The sequence below is a fragment of the Hippopotamus amphibius genome, chromosome 16, assembly GCF_030028045.1.
Source record: "Hippopotamus amphibius kiboko isolate mHipAmp2 chromosome 16, mHipAmp2.hap2, whole genome shotgun sequence".
Taxonomy (NCBI): Eukaryota; Metazoa; Chordata; class Mammalia; order Artiodactyla; family Hippopotamidae; genus Hippopotamus; species Hippopotamus amphibius.
In genome coordinates, this window is record NC_080201.1 from 37723426 (window position 1) to 37743695 (window position 20270).

The 20270-nt window shown below is 38.2% G+C and overlaps 1 protein-coding gene across 1 annotated transcript; it reads right to left on the reverse strand.

Annotated features, from left to right (window-relative positions):
* Positions 1 to 9506: 9506 nt before the first annotated feature.
* On the reverse strand, positions 9507 to 10613 carry LOC130839048 (histone H3.3A). Its single transcript, XM_057712861.1, has one exon. The coding sequence runs from the start codon at positions 10488 to 10490 to the stop codon at positions 10080 to 10082; it is 411 nt and encodes a 136-aa protein (XP_057568844.1). The 5' UTR covers positions 10491 to 10613; the 3' UTR covers positions 9507 to 10079.
* Between the last annotated feature and the right edge of the window lie 9657 nt (positions 10614 to 20270).

Consider the following 20270-nt stretch of genomic DNA (forward strand, 5'->3'; position numbering starts at 1 on the left):
GTTTGTGGGAATTCTCTGTACTATCTTCACAACTGTTCTATAAATCTGAAAGTACTCTGAAATAGTTTATGAAGTCCACCTTCCCCTCAAAAAAGGATGGGCAAATATTTGTTTTCTTCTAGATATCTGCTCAGTTAGAGTCTCAACAGTCTGCTCCTTATTTAGGTATCCAGGTAGATCAATCCTGAGTGTCCCTATTTCTCACCAGTTTTGCACTTACAGTCACTTTTTGGTTCCTGTAAGCATTTTAATCCAAGTTACATTAAAATAACATTTAAAAATAATTTTGATACATTTTTCAGGTACATAAGGTACAATCAGCTACCTTGTTTCCTTCATAAGTTTATTTTATAATTCCAGTGGAAAGAACCATAGTATTCTTCTAACGTGGTTTGAAGTCATATAATCTTAATCTTTGTTACTCACAATCCCACTGTCTTCTAGACTTTGGCAGTGAATTTATTATTTTATTTTTAAACAATAAAAGTAGAATCCAGAATCCCTTATTTATCAGTTTTGAAGAACAATAGAAATGATTGTGAAGTTTGAGATATGATGGAAAGACTAAAAATAGATCAATACTACATTTGCTAATTTGCCAAGTTTGAAGTGGATTTTTTTAATTAAATGGACACTGTAAAGAAAAAACTTTTAATCTCATTAAATGCCTCAGAGGCATTTCCTCTGCACTTAGTGCCTGGAATACATTCAAATTTTCCAAGGGTTCCTTTAGCAGCTTTTGTCGTGTTTTTTCTTTTCTTTTCTTTTCTTTTTTCATACTACAGTTTATTTTTAGAAATTTTTATTGAAGTATAAGTGACTTACAATATTATATTCATTTCTGGTGTAATCAAATCTAGCGATTCAGTACTTTTATAAGTTTCCAAAAAATCACCAGGTAAGTCTAGTTACTAGCTGTCACCAAAGTTATATTATTGAGTATATTCCCTATGCTGTATGTTACATCCCTGTGACTTGATTATGTTTTTTTAATTGAAGTATAGTGAATTTACAATGTTGTGTTAGTTTCAGGGGTAAAGTGATTCAGTTATACATATTTTTTTTCAGATTCTTTTCCATTATAGGTTATTAAAAGATAGTAAATATAGTTCCCTGTGCTATTCAATAGATCCTTGTTGTTTATTTTTTATATAGTAGTGTGTATGTGTTAATCCCAAACTGCTAATTTATCCACCTCCCCCCCCCCGCCCGAACCCCAGCTATCCTCTTTGGCAACCATAATTTTGTTTTCTATGTCTGTGAGTCTATTTCTGTTTTGTAAATAACTTCATTTATATCACTTCTTCAGATTCCACATGTAAGTGACATCATATGATGTTTGTCTTAATCTGTCTGACTTACTTCACTTAATAAAATAATCTCTAGGTCCATCCATGTTGCTGCAAATGGCATTATTTCATTTTTCATGGCTGAGTAATATTCCATTGTATATATATACACCAGAACTTCTTTATCCATTCATGTATTGATGAACATTTAGATCACTTCCATATCTTGGCTATTGTAAATAAAGGTGTAATGAACATAGAGGTGCATATATCTTTTTGAATTAGTGCTTTTATTTTCTTCAGAAAAAATACCCAGGAGTGGAATTTCTGGATCATATATGGTAGTGCTAGTTTTAATTTTTTGAGGGATCTCTATACTGTTTTTCATAGTGACTGCACCAATCTACATTCCCACCAAAGATGAAGTAGGGTTCCCTTTTCTCCACATCTTTGCCAACACTATTTATTTATTGTCTTTTTGATAATAGCCATTCTGACAGGTGTGAGCTGGTATCTCACTGTTGTTTTGATTTGCATTTCCCTGATAGTCAGTGATGTTGAGTATCTTTTCATGTGCTTGTTGACCATTTATTCAAATCCACTGCCTATTTTTTGAGTTGTTTATGTTGAGTTGTATGAGATCTTTAGGTATTTTGGATATTAATCCCTTATCAGATAGATCATTTGCAAATATCTTCTCCCATTTAGTAGGCTGCCTTTTCATTTTGTTAATGCTTTCCTTTGCTGTGCAAAAGTTTTTAGTTTGAGGTAGTGCCATTTGTTCATTTTTGCTTTTATTTCCCTTCCTGAGGAGATGTTTCCAAAAAAATATTGCTAAGTCAGATGGCAAAGAGCATATGTTTTCTTCTAGGAGTTTTACACTTTCTGTCTTACATTTAAATCTTTAATCCATTTTGAGTTAGTTTTTGTGTAGGTGTGAGAAAATAGTCCAGTTTGATTTTTGCGTGTAGCTGTTTAGTTTTCCAAACACCTTTTATTGAAGAGGCTGTATTCCCCACTGAATATTCTTTGTTATGGATTAATTGACCCTATAAGTGTGGGTTTATTTCTGGGCTCTCTATTCTGCCCATTGATCTATGTCTCTGTTTTGCTTTGTTTTTCACCAGTACCATGCATGTTTTGATTACTGCTGCTTTGTAGAATAGTTTGAAATATGGGGATGTGGTACCTCCAAGTTTGTTCTTTCTCAAGATTGTTTTGGCTATTCAAGGTCTTTTGTGTTTCCATACAAATTTTACAATTATTTGTTATAGTTCTGTGAAAAAAAATGCCACTGGTATTTTGATAGGGCTTGCATTTAATCTATAGATTGCCTTGAAGAGCATGGTCATTTTAACTATACTAATTAATCCAATCCATGAACACAGTATATCTTTCCATTTGTTTGTGTCATCTTCAATTCTTTCATCACATATAGCTTTCCAAGTACAGGTCTTCTACCTACTTGGTTAGATTTATTCCTAGGTATTTTATTCTTTTTGATGTGATTATAAAAGAGATTATTTCCTTAATTTCTCTTTCTGATAGTTCATTGTTAGTGAATAGAAACAGAAAAGATTTCTGTATACTAATTTTGTATCCTACAGCTTTATTGAATTCCTTTAGTTCTAATAGCTTTTTTGATGGTGTCTTTATGATTTTCTAGGTATATTATCATGTCATCTGCAAACAGTGACAATTTTACTTCTTCATTTCCAAATTGGATACTTTTTATTTCTCTTTTTTGTCTGACTACTGTGTCTAGGATTTCCAATATGTTGAAAAAAGGGATGAGAAGGCATCCTTGTCTTGTTCCTGATCTTAGAGAAAATGCTTTCAGCTTTTCACCATTGACTATGATGTTGGCTGTGGTTTTGTCATATACATGGTGTTTATTATTTTGAGATATGTCCCCCCTACACCCACTTTGTTGAAAGTTTTCATCATAAATGAATGTTGAATTTCATCAGAAGCTTTTTCTGTATCTATTGAGATACCATATGGTTTCTATTCTTTAATTTGTTAATGTGGTGAATCACATTGATTGATTGGCAGATTTGTAGATATTGAACCATTCTTGCATCCCTGGAATAAATCCCACTTGATCATGGTGTATGATCCTTTTAATGTATTGTTGAATTCATTTGCTAATATTTTGCTGAGGACTTTTGCATCTATGATCAGAGATATTGGCTTGTAATTCTCTTTCTTTTTTTGTGGTGTATGGTTTTGGTACCAGGGTGATTATGGCCTCATAAAATCAGTTTTGAAGTGTTCCTTCCTCTTCTGTTTTTTGGAAGAGTTTGAGAAGTATAGGTATTAACTCTTTAAATGTTTGGTAGATTTCACCAGTGAAGCCATCTGGTCCTGGGCTTTTCTTATTACTGATTCAGCTTCATTATTGGTAATTGGTTTGTTCATATTTTCTATTTCTTCTGATTCCGTTTTGGGAGAGTGTATGTTTCTAGGAATTTATCCATTTCTTCCAGATTTTCCATTTTATTGGAATATAATTGTTCATAGTAATGTCTTATGATCCTTTGTATTTCTGTGTCAGTTGCAACTTCTAGTTTTTCATTTCTGACTTTATTGATTTTGGCCCTCTCTATTTTTTTCTTAATGAGTCTGGCTAAAGGTTTATCAATTTGTTTTATCTTTTCAAAGAACCAGTTCTTAGTTTTCTTTGTCTGTTTTTTGTTGTTGTTTTGGTTTTTTGGTGTGTGTTTTTTGTTTGTTTGTTTTCATCTCTTTAGGCTGCTTATTTGTGATTTTTCTTGTTTCCTTAGGTAAGCCTGTATCACTATAAACTTCCCTCTTAGGAATACTTTTGCTGCATCCTATAAATTTTGGGTTGTTGTGTTTTCACTTTCATTTGTCTCTAGGTATTTTTTTTCTCTAGGTATTTTTTATTTCCTCTTTCATTTATTCAGGGATCCATTGGTTATTTAGTAAAATATTGTTTAGCCTCCACCTGTTTGTGTTTTTTGCAGTTTTTTTTCCTATAGTTGATTTCTAGTCTCATAGCTTTGTGGTCAGAAAAGATGCTTGATATGATTTCAGTTTTTTTTAACTTACCAAGTCTTGTTTTGTGAGATGTATGTTATCCATACTGGAGAATGTTTTATGTGCATTTGAAAAGAATATGTATTCTGCTGCTTTTGGATGGAATGTTCCATATGATCTAATATGTCATTTAAGGCTGGTGCTTCCTTACTGATTTTCTTTCTGGATGATGTGTCCATTGATCTAAATGAGGTGTTAAAGTCTCCTACTATTATTGTGTTGTTGTCAATTTCTCCCTTTATGTTTGTTAATATTTGTTTTATGTATTTTAGGTGCTCCTATGCTGGGTGCATATATTTTTACAATTGTTATATCTTCTTGTTTAATTGAAGCCTATATCACTATGTAATGTCCTTCTTTGTCTCGTTTGCTTGATATAATTATTGATACCTACCCCACCCCCAGCTTTCTTTCAGTTTTCATGTAATACCTTTTTCCTTCAGTCTGTATGTGTCTTTAGATATGAAGTGAGTCTCTTGTAGGCTGCATAGGTATGGGTCTTTTTTTTTTTTTATCCTTTCAGCCGCTCTATGTCTTTTGATTGGAGCATTTAAAATAATTATTGATATGTATGTTTTTATTGCCATCTTGTGTTTGTCTGGTTTTTTTAAGAACTTTTATTGAGATACAGTTAACATACAATAAACTGCATATATTTAGAGTGTACAATTTGGTATCCCAATCTCCCACTTCATTCCTCCCCAGCCCTCCCTAATTTCCCCACTTGGTGTCCATGTTTGTTCTCTACATCTGTGTCTCTATCTCTGCCTTGCAAACCAGTTGATGTTTAATTGTTTTGGAATTGTTTTTGTAGTTCCTTTTTTTACAATTTTATTTATTTATTTATTTATTTATTTATTTATTTGCTGTGTTGGGTCTTTGTTGCTGCACACAGTCTTTCTCTAGTTGTAGTGAGCAGGGGCTACTCTTCCATTGTGGTGCACAGGCTTCTCATTGCGGTAGCTTTTCTTGTTGTGGAGCAAAGGCTCTAGGTGTGTGGGCTTCAGTAGTTGTGGCATGTGGGCTCAATAGTTGTGGCTGGCAGGCTCTAGAGCACAGGCTCAGTAGTTGTAGCTCATGGGCTTAGTTGCTCTGCAGCATATGGGATCTTCCTGGCCCAGGGATTGAACCCATGTCTCCTGAATTGGCAGGAGGATTCTTAACCACTGAGCCACAAGTGAAGTCCCTGTAGTTCCATTTTATTCCTTTTGTCATCTTTTGCTCTCTTCCATTGTGATTTGATCACTATCTTTAGTGTTATATTTGGATTCCTTTCTCTTTTTTGTGTATATCTATTATAGATTATTGGCTGCCATTACTATGATATTTATATATAGCAATATACATATATAATTATAATTTTATAATATATATAATTATTTTAAGTTGATCTCTTAAGTCTGAATGCATTCTAACAACCCTGCATTTGTACTCCCCCACACTCAAACTTTTAATGTTTGTGAGATCATATTTTACATCTGTTTTGTGTATCCCCTAACTACTTATTGTGGGTGTAGATAATTGTACTTCTTTTATTGTTTAATATTTTTACTACCTTTGTAAGTGATAGATCTACTACCTTTACTGTATGTTTGTCTTTACCAATGAGATTTTTCCTTTCTTAATTTTCATATTTCTAGTTGTGGGTCTTTTCTTTTCTGCTTAGAGAAGTCCATTTAACATTTTGTGTAAAGCCAAATTAGTGGTGCTGAACTCTTTTAGCTTTTTCTTGTCTTTAAAACTGTTTATCTCTCCTTCAAATCTAAATGATAGCCTTGCTAGGTAGAGTATTCTCAGTTTTAGTCTTTCTCTTTTCATCACTTTGAATATATCATGCCACTCCCTTCTGGCCTGCAAAGTGTCTACAGAAACATCAACAGATAGTGTTTAAGAGTTCCCTTGTACATAACTAGTTGGTTTTCTCTCTTGCTTTAAAGATTCTTTATCACTAATTTTTGCCATTTTAATTTTAATGTGTCTTGGTGTGGACCTCTTTGGGTTCATCTTGTTTGGGGCTTTCTGTGCTTCCTGGACATAGATGTCTGTTTACTTTCCCAGGTAGGACATTTTCAGCTATTATTTCTTCAAATAAGTTCTCTGCCTCTTTTCCTTTCTTCCTTTCTTCCTTCCTTTCTTTCTTCCTTTCTTTCTTTCTTTCTTTCTTTCTTTCTTTCTTTCTTTCTTTCTTTCTTTCTTTCTTTCTTTCTTTCTTTCTTTCTTCCTTCCTTCCTTCCTTCCTTCCTTCCTTCCTTTCTTTCTTTCTTTCTTTCTTTCTTTCTTTCTTTCTTTCTTTCTTTCTTTCTTTCTTTCTTTCTTTCTTTCTTTCTTTCTTTCTTTCTTTCTTTCTTTCTTTCTTTCTTTCTTTCTTTCTTTCTTTCTTTCTTTCTTTCTTTCTTTCTCTTTCTTTCTTTCTTTCTTTCTTTCTTTCTTTCTTTCTTTCTTTCTTTCTTTCTTCCTTCCTTCCTTCCTTCCTTCCTTCCTTCCTTCCTTCCTTCCTTCCTTCTTTCTTTTTTCTCCTTCTGGGACCCCTGTAATGTGAATGCTAGTATGCTTGATGTTGTTTAAGAGGTCTCAAACTATTTTCTTTTTTTTTCTGTTCAACTTAGGTAGTTTCCACTGCTCTGTCTTCCAATTTGCTCATCTGTTCCTCTGTATCACCTACTCTACTGTTGATCCTTCTAGTTCATTTTTACTTCAGTTATTGTATTCTTTATGTTTCATCCTTCTTTAGATTTTCTAAATCTTTGTTTAACTTCTCACTATGTCCATTTGTCTCTTAGTTCATTGAGCAATTTTATGATCACTATCTCAAACTCTTTATCAGGTAGATTTTTTATCTCCACTTCACTTAGTTCTTCTTCTAGGGTTTTGTCTTCTTCCTTCATTTCTAAAATATTCCTCTGTTGCCTCATTCTGCCTGGTTCTCTGTGTTTACTCCTATGAAGTAGTAGGTCAGTTACATTTTCTGATCTTGGAGAAGAGGCCTTAGTAGAGGATATCCTATAGGGCCCAAGAGCACCCTCCCCTCTAGTCACCAGAGCTATATGTCCCAGGGTTGCCCACTATGTGGGCTGTGTAGGCCCTTCTGTTATGGTGAGGTTACCTACTTTGCGTGTGCTGGCAGACAGGATTGGCCACTGGCCCAGTTGGCTGCCAGGCCCTGCCTTATGTTGTGATTGCTGGCCTGCTAGTAGGCAAGACAGATCCCAGCACAGCTGACTATATAATCCAGTGTCTTGGGGCTGGTGCCAGCCCGTTGGTGGGTGGGACCGGGTTTCAGCGTGGCTGACTGAGCAGGCTGTGAGGTCCCAGGGCTGGTGCCAGTCCACTAATGGGCAGGGCTGGATCCTGGGGCAGCTGGCTAGGGGAGGGCCAAGGGAGCCTTGGGCTAGTGCCAGCCCACTAGTGGGCAGGGCCAGATGTCAGGGTGGCTGGCTGTGGGACCTGGGGTCTAGGGATGTGCTAGCCCATTAGTGGGTTGGGCTGGGCCCAGGGCTGCTGCTGGCCCACTGGTAGCAGGACTGGGTTCTGGGCTTGTGTAGGCCCACGGGAAGGTGTGTAAGCCCCTGGAGACAATAGGCTAGAAGGAAGACTCCAAAATGGCACTTGCTAGCACAGTGCTCTCACGGTGGAACAAGCTCCCCAAAATGGCTGCTGCCAGCATCTCTGTCCCTGGGGTGAGTCTCTATTGCCAGCCGCCTCTCCAGGATGCTATCCAAGATCAGCAAATGGGTCTGACTCAGGCTCCTTTCAAATTACTGCCTCTGTACTGGAACTCAGAGTGTGTGAGATTTTGTGAATGTCCTTCAAGAGCAGTCTGTCTCCTACAGCCCTCTTGCTCTCCCACATGCTGCCACTGGCCTTCAACGTCAGATGTTCTGGGGGCTTGTCTTCCTCATGCAGGCCACCTGGGCTTGGCGGCCCAATATGAGGCTTGGACCGCTCACTTCTTGGGGATAACCTCGGCAATTCTGATTATCCTCTTTGTGGGTCACCTACCTGGGGGTTTGGGTCTTGGCTATGCCACGTCTCTATTCCTCCTACCTGTCTCACATTTCCTTCTTTATATTTTTAGTCGTGGGAAATCTTTTCTGCTAGTCTTCAGGTAGTTCTCATAGAGGGTTGCTCTGTAAATAGCTGTAATTTTGGTGTGCCTATTGGAGGAGTTGAGCTCAGGCCCTTCCTACTCTGCTATCTTGATGATGCCTCTGTCATATCCTTTTCTAAAAGATATTTTCCCCAATGTGCAAATTCCTTTAGTGCAAATTTTTGCTCTACTCTTATTCTCTGAAGAAAGGTATCAAAATTGTCACTATTTGGAGGGAGTTTTAATTTCTCACTCTCCTAGATTAAAACTATCTTCTCTAATGTCTGTATTGATTTGGCAGAAATCTGCCAAGATCTTGTTTATAGAGTCTTATAATTTTATTTTTATAACAAAAGTAACATAAACCAGAAAGTTGAGAATAGAAGTTGCAACCAAATCGGCATGCAGGTTTGTTTTGGTAGGTCCTAAATAGCTAAAAAAAATCAATTTTCCATAAAAATTTGAATTTTCACATTGTCTTTTTTTTTTTTTTTGGATGAACAAGTTTATTTGTAAATTTAGTCAACATACATAATTGACCTAAAAACTTCAATAGAAGGATAAATCTTAAAACCACTTGGAAAGCCGTCTCTATGAAGTGATTTTCCCAGAACCTTATACCAGATAACACCATTTTAACTGGCAAAGGTTCCATAAACTGAAGCTGTGTCCCTCCCCCACAGCAAGTTTACCCTAAGGGTTATTATAATACAAACTCCACAAGGAAAAGTTCGGTGTTGTTCCCTCTTGGTAGAGGAAAAACTCAACCTAGTTATGAGACCAACCACAACACAAAGAAAAGCTGCACTACCTACTATATAAGTAACAGATGATGCTGGTGTGAATAACTCATATTATAGTCTAGAGCCCTTATAAATAAATCCCCCCGTTAGTGTTTGCATCATCAGCTAGAGGGTTAGTTAACATGTGGTAGAATGAGGACTTATGCAAGGCATAATGTGCAAAGCATTTTACTACGTATGAAAACAAGTGCAGTCTAGGTACGAGAGAAAACCAACCGGACTCTAAATTACACACACCTTAATGACAAGACTCCCCACCACATGTGAATGTAAAACATTTAATTTAAAAATGTTGACACTACAATATATAAAATAGCTATTATAAATGCACATAGTGTATTCTATAGCTGCCAGGTTTACTTTTTTTTTTTTTTTAAGGAAACTGTAAGTTACACTGTGGTTAAGACTTGTATTTTCACCCTTGAAAAAGCCCACATTCTATCACAGTGATGTATGGTCAGACTTAACAGCCCCAATTGTTGAACACTTGGATCAAGTCATAACCAGTTTTATTGCAAAAGGACCCTGTACACATTTATCAATTCTAGTACCTTAATAGCTACCCAACAAGTCATTAACATACAGAAACATGCATCATGAGAAGCAAGAAATATCACCCATCCCTTCTGCATATTAGCAACTTGTCACTCCTGAGCAACAGTGCTCACATCACTGAGGTCTGTGAACAGTCACTTTTCGCATTCATCCTGAGTGAAAGATGGAATGACTTAAGTACAAATGTAACATATTATAAACAATTTCTTACCAAAAAAGTCACAAATTAAACCAAAGTATTTTACAAAATTTACCACAAAACACCATAAAAACTGCCTTCACTTAAGCTCTCTCTCCCCGTATCCGGCGAGCCAACTGGATGTCTTTGGGCATGATGGTGACTCTCTTAGCGTGGATGGCACACAGATTAGTATCTTCAAACAAACCCACCAGGTACGCTTCACTAGCCTCCTGCAGCGCACCGATGGCGGCGCTCTGGAACCTCAAGTCGGTTTTGAAGTCCTGGGCGATCTCCCTCACCAACCTCTGGAAAGGCAGCTTCCGGATCAGGAGCTCGGTGGATTTCTGGTAACGACGGATTTCTCGAAGCGCAACGGTCCCGGGCCTGTAGCGATGAGGCTTTTTCACCCCGCCGGTAGAGGGAGCGCTTTTCCTGGCCGCTTTAGTGGCCAGCTGTTTGCGGGGCGCTTTGCCACCCGTGGACTTACGAGCAGTCTGCTTGGTTCGGGCCATTTTCTTTCACCCAATACCGAAGTCTTCGGCCCCCTCTCCGACCGCCGCGCCGCTCCTGCCACCCAATGAAGAGCCGCAGTCACTGAGATAAATCAGAGGCTCTTCCAACGAACGACTAAACCGCTCTGCCTTCACATTGTCTTTTAATTAATTAATTAATTGATTGATTTTATTGGCTGTGTTGGGTCTTTTTTGCTGTGCGTGGGCTTTCTTTAATTGCGTTGAGTGGGAGCTACTCTTCATTGTGGTGCGCGGACTCCTCATTGCCATGGCTTCTCTTGTTGCGGACCTCAGGCTCTAGGCATGTGGGCTTCAGTAGTTGCAGCACGTGGGCTCAATAGCTGTGGCTCACGGGGCTCTAAAGCGCAGTCTCAATAGTTGTGGCACACAAGACTTAGTTGCTCTGCAGCATGTGGGATCTTCCTGGAGCAGGGATCGAACCGATGTCCCCTGCATTAGCAGGCAGATTCTTAACCACTGCGCCACATAGGAAGCCCTCACATTTGAACCAGCAGTTCTGTTAACATTGGACTCTTTTCTTTTCTTTTTTCTTTTCCTTTCCTTTCTTCTTTTCTTTTCTTTCTTTTTTGGCCACACTGCATGTGAGATCTTCATTCTCTGACTAGGGATTGAACCCATGTCCCCTGCAGTGGAAGCGTGGAGTCTTAACCACTGGACCACCAGGACTCACATTTCTATCTGGCTACAATGAGTTGACATATGAGTCTTTCGGAACACCACAATCCTCATCAATCCAAATTGTAGTACCCTCGATTTACCCCATTTGTGCCTCTCTGCAGTGAATTAAATGTCCAAGTCCTGATCTAGAATAGCAAATGCTTTCTTTGTCTAAATGATTTTCTTTGAAGCGTCATAAAGAGAAAGAGAAAATAACTAAACATATGAAACAAAATGAACCTTGTACAAACCCTACAAACCCCTATAAAACCAGCTTAAAGTAATCAGTTTACACATGTTTAGAATAAGGTAATAAAGAAGTTAACAACAACTTATTATAAATGTACTAATTTTCAGATAGTACTATTGAAGCTGCCAACCACAATTTGGGGTTCTTGGTTGAGTACCCAAGAAACAAAGTCAGTTCCCAACCAGTACCCACCTTTGCAATTGCCATGGGATTCTACCCAGTCCTAATGACTTTAAATTCCATGCTGAGTGTTTTTCTAAATTTGAAGTGTAATTGTGACTAGAAAACATCAGTTCACAGATGATGAAGCATGGTCAATGGTGTTGAAAGAGGGAAAGAGATGAATACCTTTTCTGCATCCTTTACCATAGTGACAGCACAGTTACAGACTTTGCTGCTAAAAAGCCTGCTTGGGGAAGAGCAGCACAAACATGGCAGAGATGCACGCTGTCACCCAACTTCTCAGCCTATGTCGGACATTGACTTTTTAATGTCTACACCATGAACAAAACTATACGTATTTTCACTTCTTTCCTAAAAGCTTAATCTGTGAAAATACTATATAGTGGGAAAAAATAAAGGAGAACTGATTTATTTTTTTCAGCCTAATAGAATGTATATACTGCTTTTTCTGTTAATTATAATAAAATTCATTTTGTCTTAAGGATTTCTAAATATTCTGCCACATCTTAGAGCCCTGAATCGAGAGTCCTTCCTATACACTATGTAATGGGCTCCCTCTCTCTAAAGCAGGAGTTGGTAGAGATGTATCTGGAAAGTTGATTTAAAGGCAGGAAACCACATAGTCCTGTTGTCCCAAAGGTAAACAGGACCAATGTGAGCTGGGGAGATGTAGGTGACCTCACCACCCCCACCCTAAATTGTTTGTCTCCCAGGACCAAGACTTGATCCAGCCCACTTTCTGGGCCTTCTCAGCTGTTCCTTTAGGGCTTCTCTCTTCAGGAGCAGACAAAGAACAGATTCTACTGCCCTCTGGTTCAGGTTTGCCAAATATTCTGCTCCTTTTAAGCCTATAAAGTGGGATACAAAGGGGAAGACTGAACTTCAACAAATAGAGCCCTCTGGGAAATTAAATGCCGACCTGGTGGAGCACTTCTAATGGATTTTCCTTCACGTGATGTAACAGGAGGAGGCTGATGTGCTGGGGCTAGATGGGATGGGGCCAGATGCAGGTGGAGCGGAGGGCCCAATGGGTATTGTCCCAGAATAGAAACCTAAAGGAAAAGCTAAGGGATCTTACCCTAGCAGAATAGCCGCCCCTTTTACCGCTTTGCTCTTCACCCCCTCCCGACCTTCATCTATCCCAAACTGAAACAAAAGACACCCTGGTTGGGGGCTGGTAGACTGGTGGGCAGAAAAGAGAGGTGGAGAGAAAGTGATAAAGGTTTCACATAGATGAAAACTGGGTAAAGGGTGCCGAATGCTGTCCTCTGTGGACAGTGCAGAAAGAAACACACTAAAACCCAAGAGTCTGAGACCAAATAGGCTTGTGTCTCCTTGTGTGGGGAAAGTTGCAGAACCCCAGAGAGGAAATGACTGCATAGGAGTCTAGGCAGATGTGGCTTCAGAGAGACAGTGTGACTTCCCAAAGCCCAAGCACAGCAATGGAAGCAGCAGCAATGATGCCATTCACAACAGTGTAGACCCGGTTACACGACCTAAAGGGACCAGGCAGGTGGGGGCAGGGATGACTTCATGGACAGTTGGTAGGCAACAAAGAGGACACACCCCAACTTCCTGGTATGCCAAAAGCTCCTAGAACGTAGACGTAACCACAGGAAAGGGAGGAACTCCACATTTCCACAACCTTGGTCAAATAGGGGTCCTAGATAGAAATTGAGTTATAGAACAATAGAAAAAGTTCTATTTCTTGCCTACCTCAGTTGTGTGCCCACTACAAAATGTAAACTGCTCTGGATTTAGCCAAGGACCATAGCACCGTGAAGCTGAAATCATAAAACAGCCACGGTCAGTATATTTGAAAGGAATAACGCATAGTGTTGTATTGCTTATTGGGAATGAATGATTTATTTCATGATCTAAATTTTAAATCCTTTAATATGCCTCCTGAGGGGTCATCTGATCTGGAAAACTAAAAAGGAGTGAATAACTAACTAATGAGTGAAAAAGACTACAGAAAAAGCATAAACTGTTTTACTGAATTTTTTTCTAACATGAATTGCTTTGATCAAACAAGGTAAATTAGTAAACCAATCTGTTTCTAGATACAATTTTTATTAAAATTTGGGGAAAACTGTGCATTCTATGCAATTATTTGTGTGTAAAATGTATGTATGCTTACATGTGCGCAGAAAATGCCTGAGATGATGCATAAGAGACTGTTATTAACAGAAATTACCTTCTAAGGAAAAAGGCTGAGAGTCTTGAGTAGAGGAAAAATAATTCTTTATTCATGAATGTATCATTTTAATTTTAAAAGCAACTCAGCAATTAGCGAAAACAACAAAACCCGAAAAACCTAAAGCCATTGGTAAATCAAAGTTATCAGAGGAGTAGGCAGAGGAATCCAGTGAGCAACGAGAGTAGGACAGAGGAGGCCCCCTGAACTGGGGGCACGCAGCTCCCATAGTTCCTGGTCCCAGCCTCCTGTGGTAGCTCTTGGTCTTGGGTCAGGTTTCAGTCAAACCTTATAAATCCTTGTAATAAAACTTTGGGGAATTCCCTGGCTGTCCAGTGGTTAGGACTCCACATTCTCAGTGCTGAGGGCCCAGGTTCAGTCCCTGGTTGGGGAACTAAGATCCCACAAACCTTGCGGTCCAGGCGGGTGAGGGGGGACTAAAAACCTTCTTTACCTGAGTAAGCTCAAGGAGATCTTTGTTCCTTGCCACCCAAAGAGTCCTACTGAAATCGCCAGTCTCCTGGGAAGAAAGGCTGATTTGAAAACAAAATATCTAGACGAGACAGGCCCAGCTCATCTACTCTACCCATGAGCAATGGGAAGGAGTCTGAGTCACAATTTTGACCCTGTGTTTTTCACCCTTTATGGCAACTCTGTGGTCTCTCATCTGCCTTCTCTTGGCCATGGTTCTGACAGATGGACTGAATTCTGTAACATATAGCTGATAGGTGATATCTGGGCAGATTTTAACTGCTATTAATATGATGATGCACTTTATTTATTAATGTATTTCAGTTGAAAGTGGATTTTGTGATTTTGGTGACCCATAAATCCCTTTGAAATTAAAAGAAGGTAGAATATGTACAGTAATTGAATGGGAGTGACCTGCTGAAATATCAAATGTTTCCTTTCAATAGGACTGTCAGAAGCTGCTGTCCTGAAAAAAAAAAAAACAGAAATAAAAACAATACCAACTAACCAACCAAGCCCACTAAATACATTCCAGCCTCAAGGCTTTTGCAGCTGCTGTTTCTTCTGCCTTGAAGGTTCTTCTCTCAAAGAGCAGTATGGCCAGTTCCTTCACCCTCTTTCTGGTCTCTGCTCAGTTGTCTTCTTTATAATGAGGTCTTCCCTGGCCATCTTATTTTAAATAGCTTCTCCTACCCACAGTCCCATGCCTTCCCAGCACTCTGTAGCTGCATTTTCTCCTTTATTTTATCCTTAGCTTTTAGTGCTATTAGATATTCTTTAATTTGTTTTTTGTCTTCCCCTCCTAACTGAAATGCAAGCTCTATGAGAGCAAGGAATTTGCTGTTTTATCCACAATTGTATCTCTAGTCTCCAGTACAGTGTCTGGCACAGAGTGAGTGTGCATCAAAAAATTGTGGAAAGATTGAATGAAAACTGTATATTGAAAAGAAGACACACAGATGAGTCTTACAAAATTGCTGGACATTTTCCACACATACTCCCCCTGTGCATCTAAGATAAATCCTTCCACTACATAGTGACACTTACAAAGACAAATCAAGTGGCTGTATAATAGGAGGGCTGGGTGAACATACATTTTACCCTTACATACACAGTACTCACAGGCCCCACTGAGACTGTTAATGCCACAGGTTCTCTGTTCTTAGACCAAATCTAAATCTTCTACATGCTGTGTGATTTGGGGCCCATTTCTTACTTTGCCTTCTGAAATAAATAAAGATGGTTGATAATCTTCATAGCATAGCTAATGTTATAAAGATTAAGATAATGCATGTAAAAATTTATAAATATGTCATAAGAGTGACTTGTTTTTTAAATATGCCACATATTTCCTGGAGTGACAAATGGTTCAAAAAATGTAAGAATATAGAGGAAGAAATTTGTGTGCTGGGTAGGGTTGTGTCCTTTCAGAAGGAGAATCTGAATAACAATTGCTGGGGATGGAAAGAAAGTGAGGGAGAGTTTTCCACTGACTTTCCCTCGTCTGGTGTTGTGGGGGAGGTGGGGAATGAAGGAGATCCAGAAAGATTTATTTAACTTTATTTTCTTTCAAGGTTGATATAATTCTGAAAAGCAGTCACCAAGTTGGATTCAACATGTAGAAGCCACTTCATCTGCCAGCTTAAGAGTAGACAGGCGCTACCACAACCACTGAGCCTGTGCTCTAGAGCCTGTGAGCCACAACTACTGAGCCCATGCACCTAGAGCCCGTGCTCCACAACAAGAAAAGCCACCACAATAAGAAGCTGAAATGAAGAGTAGCCCCCATTCGCCGCAACTACAGAAAGCTCACATGCAGCAACGAAGACCCAACACAGCCAATAAAAAATAATAATAATAATTAATTAATTAATTTTTAAAAAAAGAGTAGATAGGCACTAAATGACATGAGTGGATGGAAATGAGAAAGTGAAGTTCAGGGTGAATAAAAGAGAGGTTTGTAATGGGAGCAACTGAAAAGATGAGGTCATTATTACATAAAGGTGGAAGTGCTGGCACAGTGGGGCAGTGGCAATCTGAGTGTATTCAGGACCACTTTTGTGCTTTATGAACTTCTTAAAGCAGAACATAAAAGTCTCAGTTAAGAGAAATCAAACTTACTACAAAATAAATTCTCAAATTCACAACTTATCACTGATAGGGGACGTATTTTTTTGATAGTGGACATAATAATACAAGCTCAACAGGAATCTAAAGAAATGTTAATTGAATTACAACATGTACAGAAAAAGCTCAAGAGTAGATGTTTCTGAGCAGAACCCTGGTACCATTTGCAATGTGTATATATTTTAATACAAAAAACTTTGTGTTTTATAAACCAAAAGATTTTAAAGTAAACTCATATGCAAAATGCTTGGGAAGATAACACATTCAGAAAAATTTATTTGCTCAGCAAACATGTATTCAGTGTCTACTCTATGCCAGGTACTTTGCTAGGAAATAGAAAAATAAAGACAAAAGTCACAAGCCCTACCCATTAAGAGCTTAAATTCTATCAGGTTCAACTTTCAAGTTAAACATAATCCAGTGCAGAAAATGCTAAGCACATGCCTAAGTCAAGAAATTGGTTGGGACATGTTACTTTGTATTACCATTTTTTAGGGAGCTTTATATTTTTGCTTTACACATGTGAACAATGTTTCAGTGCAATATACTGTGGTCTCAGACATAACTCAGCACCAACTGTAAGAGAATTTCCCCACGGTTTTCACCCTTCACTTCTTTTTCTCACACCTCACAACAGATCCATAAGCCATTACTTTCTGTGTTGTCTTTAAAAATCAATACAGAATTCAGCCACTGCTAAGTATCTGGCACCAATAACACCCTGGACATCTCTTGCCTGGATTGTTGCAATAACCTCCTAACTTCTGCCCTTACTGCTCTTCAATCCATTCTTGACGCAGCAGAGTACCCTTTGAAAATGTCCATCCCAACACATTACCTCTCTGCTCAAAATCTTTCAATGTCTTCCCACCTCACCCTGGGTAAAGGCCAAAGTCTATACAATGAACAGAAGGCTGTGTGTTCTGTCTTACTTTACCTTTCTGACCTTGTCACACTTCTTGGCATACTCCTGCTGCGGGATCTGTATACCTGCTATTGCTTCTGCATCAGTTGGAATGTTCTTTCCCCAGATACCTGGCAGATCCTTCCTTCACTCACTTCCATCCAAGCTTTACTTAAATGTCACCATCTTAGGGAGGTCTTCTCTGGCCACCGTATCTAAAATTTCAATACGATATCCTTTCCCCCAGATTTCCTATTCTCTTTTCCCTGCTTTTTCTTCTCCTTAGCATTGATTGTAATCACACTTAACATATATTTTACTTACCTCGTTTACCAGCTAGAATATAAGTTCCATGAGGGCAGGGACTAAATCTGGGTGTTGTTCACTGACATTGTCCCCCAAGTGCCTAGAACAGTGCCTATACTATAAATATTTCACTTATATATTTGTGAAATGAACAAATGGATGAGTATATGAATTTTTTATACAAGGAATTCATTATTATTCATTATTCATTCCACAGATATTTGACTGCTTTCTTTTGAAAAAGATTCTCTCATTGACCAAACTCTACTCAGATTCCCCTGAACTCTTTTTCAACTAGGCTTAACTTTTGGACTTCTGTATTCATCTACTGTGTTCTCCAATTTAAACAAGAATCCTAATAAATCAGTTGAGCCAGAATCTCCCATCCTGCATATCTCATCACCCTCAATATCTAACCAGGTTCCTCATTCGCTACCATCCCCCAGATGATGTCTGATTACCCTGGGCTGCCCTCAGCAAGAATCCTGTTAGGTCAGTTTAGCCAGAATCTTACCTTACCTCTGATGTTGTTTCCTAGTAATTTTCCATCCACTGACCCCCACTCTGCTCCTTGGCTATAAATTCCCACTTGTCCATGCTGTGTTAACAGTTGAGCCCAATCTCTCTCTCTCACTGCAAAACTCCACTCCAGTGGTACTATACCTATCACTATAGTGCTCTCCTCCCCACCCCAGTCGTTTTCCTTACTATGCTTTAAGTGTCATTTTAATACTTTACCACTATGTACAAAGCACTTTTTAAAGTAGAGGAAATAAGACGAGCAAGAGAGATATAATTTCTGCTCCCATGAAACTCACAGAAAAGTAGGAAGGGATCTTTAAACTCCTTTCACCCTCAGAAAACTTACTGCACAGCAGGACATAAGAACCATGGTCTTTGGTCTGTGCACAAATCTACAGATGGCATTTCCTTTACCCTTATAGAGCATCCTGGAAACTAACCATTATAGTATTTATCTCCCATCTCCAAAGAGCAATGGAATCCTTCTTATTACTGATAAACCACAGTCACGTCTCAATGTTCATCCAATTCTGGAATCCAATTGCTGGAAAACAGAGGCAGTGTTGAAGCTGTTTTCATGATGAATAATGGTCTTTGAGGAAAGAGGCCACGCCCATTCTAAAGTACCTGGGAAGAATGAGTATTCAATAAATGTTAGTTATTGTTGTTACTGATGACCACCTCAGCAATGGAGAATAGCCACAACTTGTGGCCTTTCCCAGAGCAACTTTTAGAGGAGTGGTCACAATTAACATTTAGAACTTCATTAATCCTGTTAAGAAAAGAGATAAAAGAATTCTTATAAGAAATTCTTGCAGCAGTTGAGGCCTGGCTTTTCACTTCAGGTCACCATTGATATGGTGGCTTTTTAGATAAAGAGATGTATTCATTCATGAACCTTCTTAGTCTGCCAGGCCCTAATCTGGCTGGAAAAAAAATATTTAAGTAGCTTATCTTTAGTTTGCTGAAAGAAAATTTCAGAATGGATCTTCTCTCCAAGGAGACACAGACTTGACCTATAATCATTTCAGTGAGTTTTATGACTCATGGAGATCCCCCTAAAGAGTATTCTACTATGGTTTCTTTTAGAGGAAAAGAGGGCCTCCATCACCAAGGCCAACAATCCTCTGAATTTCTTCTATGTATTTTTCCAGTTGGACCTGAGTAGCTTGTTTCTTTAGCAGAATAAATCTGCTAGTCAAGTTCACGGCTAAACCACATCTAAAGTAATGTCTCCATTACGTTGACCTAGAAACCGTAATTCTAAGATACTGTTCTTACAATTTTGAGGTATCTTTCCCTGAAACATAGGAGAAAGGTAATGACTGAGCTCAAATGACAAAGGCTGAGGCTGATGGCTGTTGGCTTTAGATAGTCCCCTGGGAGCTCTTTAATTCTAGGATATTTGAAATTAATGCCTTCTGTTCTAAAGAAAACTTGAAATTTTCTTTTGATTAAAGCAATTTCCTTTAAAAATTAAGCTATCAAAAATAAATTCAAAACTTCTTTCAGCCTTGTAGAATACCCCTAAAGAATTAGATCCTATTTTCTAAAAGTTGGGAAATAAAGAATAATTTCTACGGCATTTTCATCTCTGGCATAGATACATATCTTAATTACCAGGTAACAAGTCAATTGTCCATCAATAAAGAGCTAATAAAATAAATTATGGTACATTCTCACAATGTATGTTACTACAAAAAAGAATAAGAAAAAAAAGATGACGAAAATCTCTACTGACATGGAAGGATTTTCAGGATTCATCAGGTAATCAAAGCTGGTGCAGAGCAGTGTAAATAGTATTCTACTTTTTAAATTTAAAAAAGTAGAGATAAGAATATAAGTTTGTATTGCTTGACTTGTATAAAGAAACAACAACAAAAAAAGAAACAATGTAAGGATAAGTAAGAAATATAGGCAATTGGGGTGAGGTACACAGGGGTGGAGAGGACAGAGATGGAAGCAAAGTTTCTCTTTGTATAATTTTGAATTACATGAATGTATTTACAAAAAATAAATTTAAAAACCTTAATTTGCTTGTAAGCAAGATGTCTACATTCATAAAGTCATACGTCTATGAAACATTCAAGTTGAGATAGATGAAACTGAAAAATAGGTGATTCTGAAAATCATTTAATGAAA

Excerpts from the sequence above, each read along its gene's own strand:
- LOC130839048 (XM_057712861.1), bottom strand. The coding sequence starts at position 10,490 with ATGGCCCGAACCAAGCAGACTGCTCGTAAGTCCACGGGTGGCAAAGCG.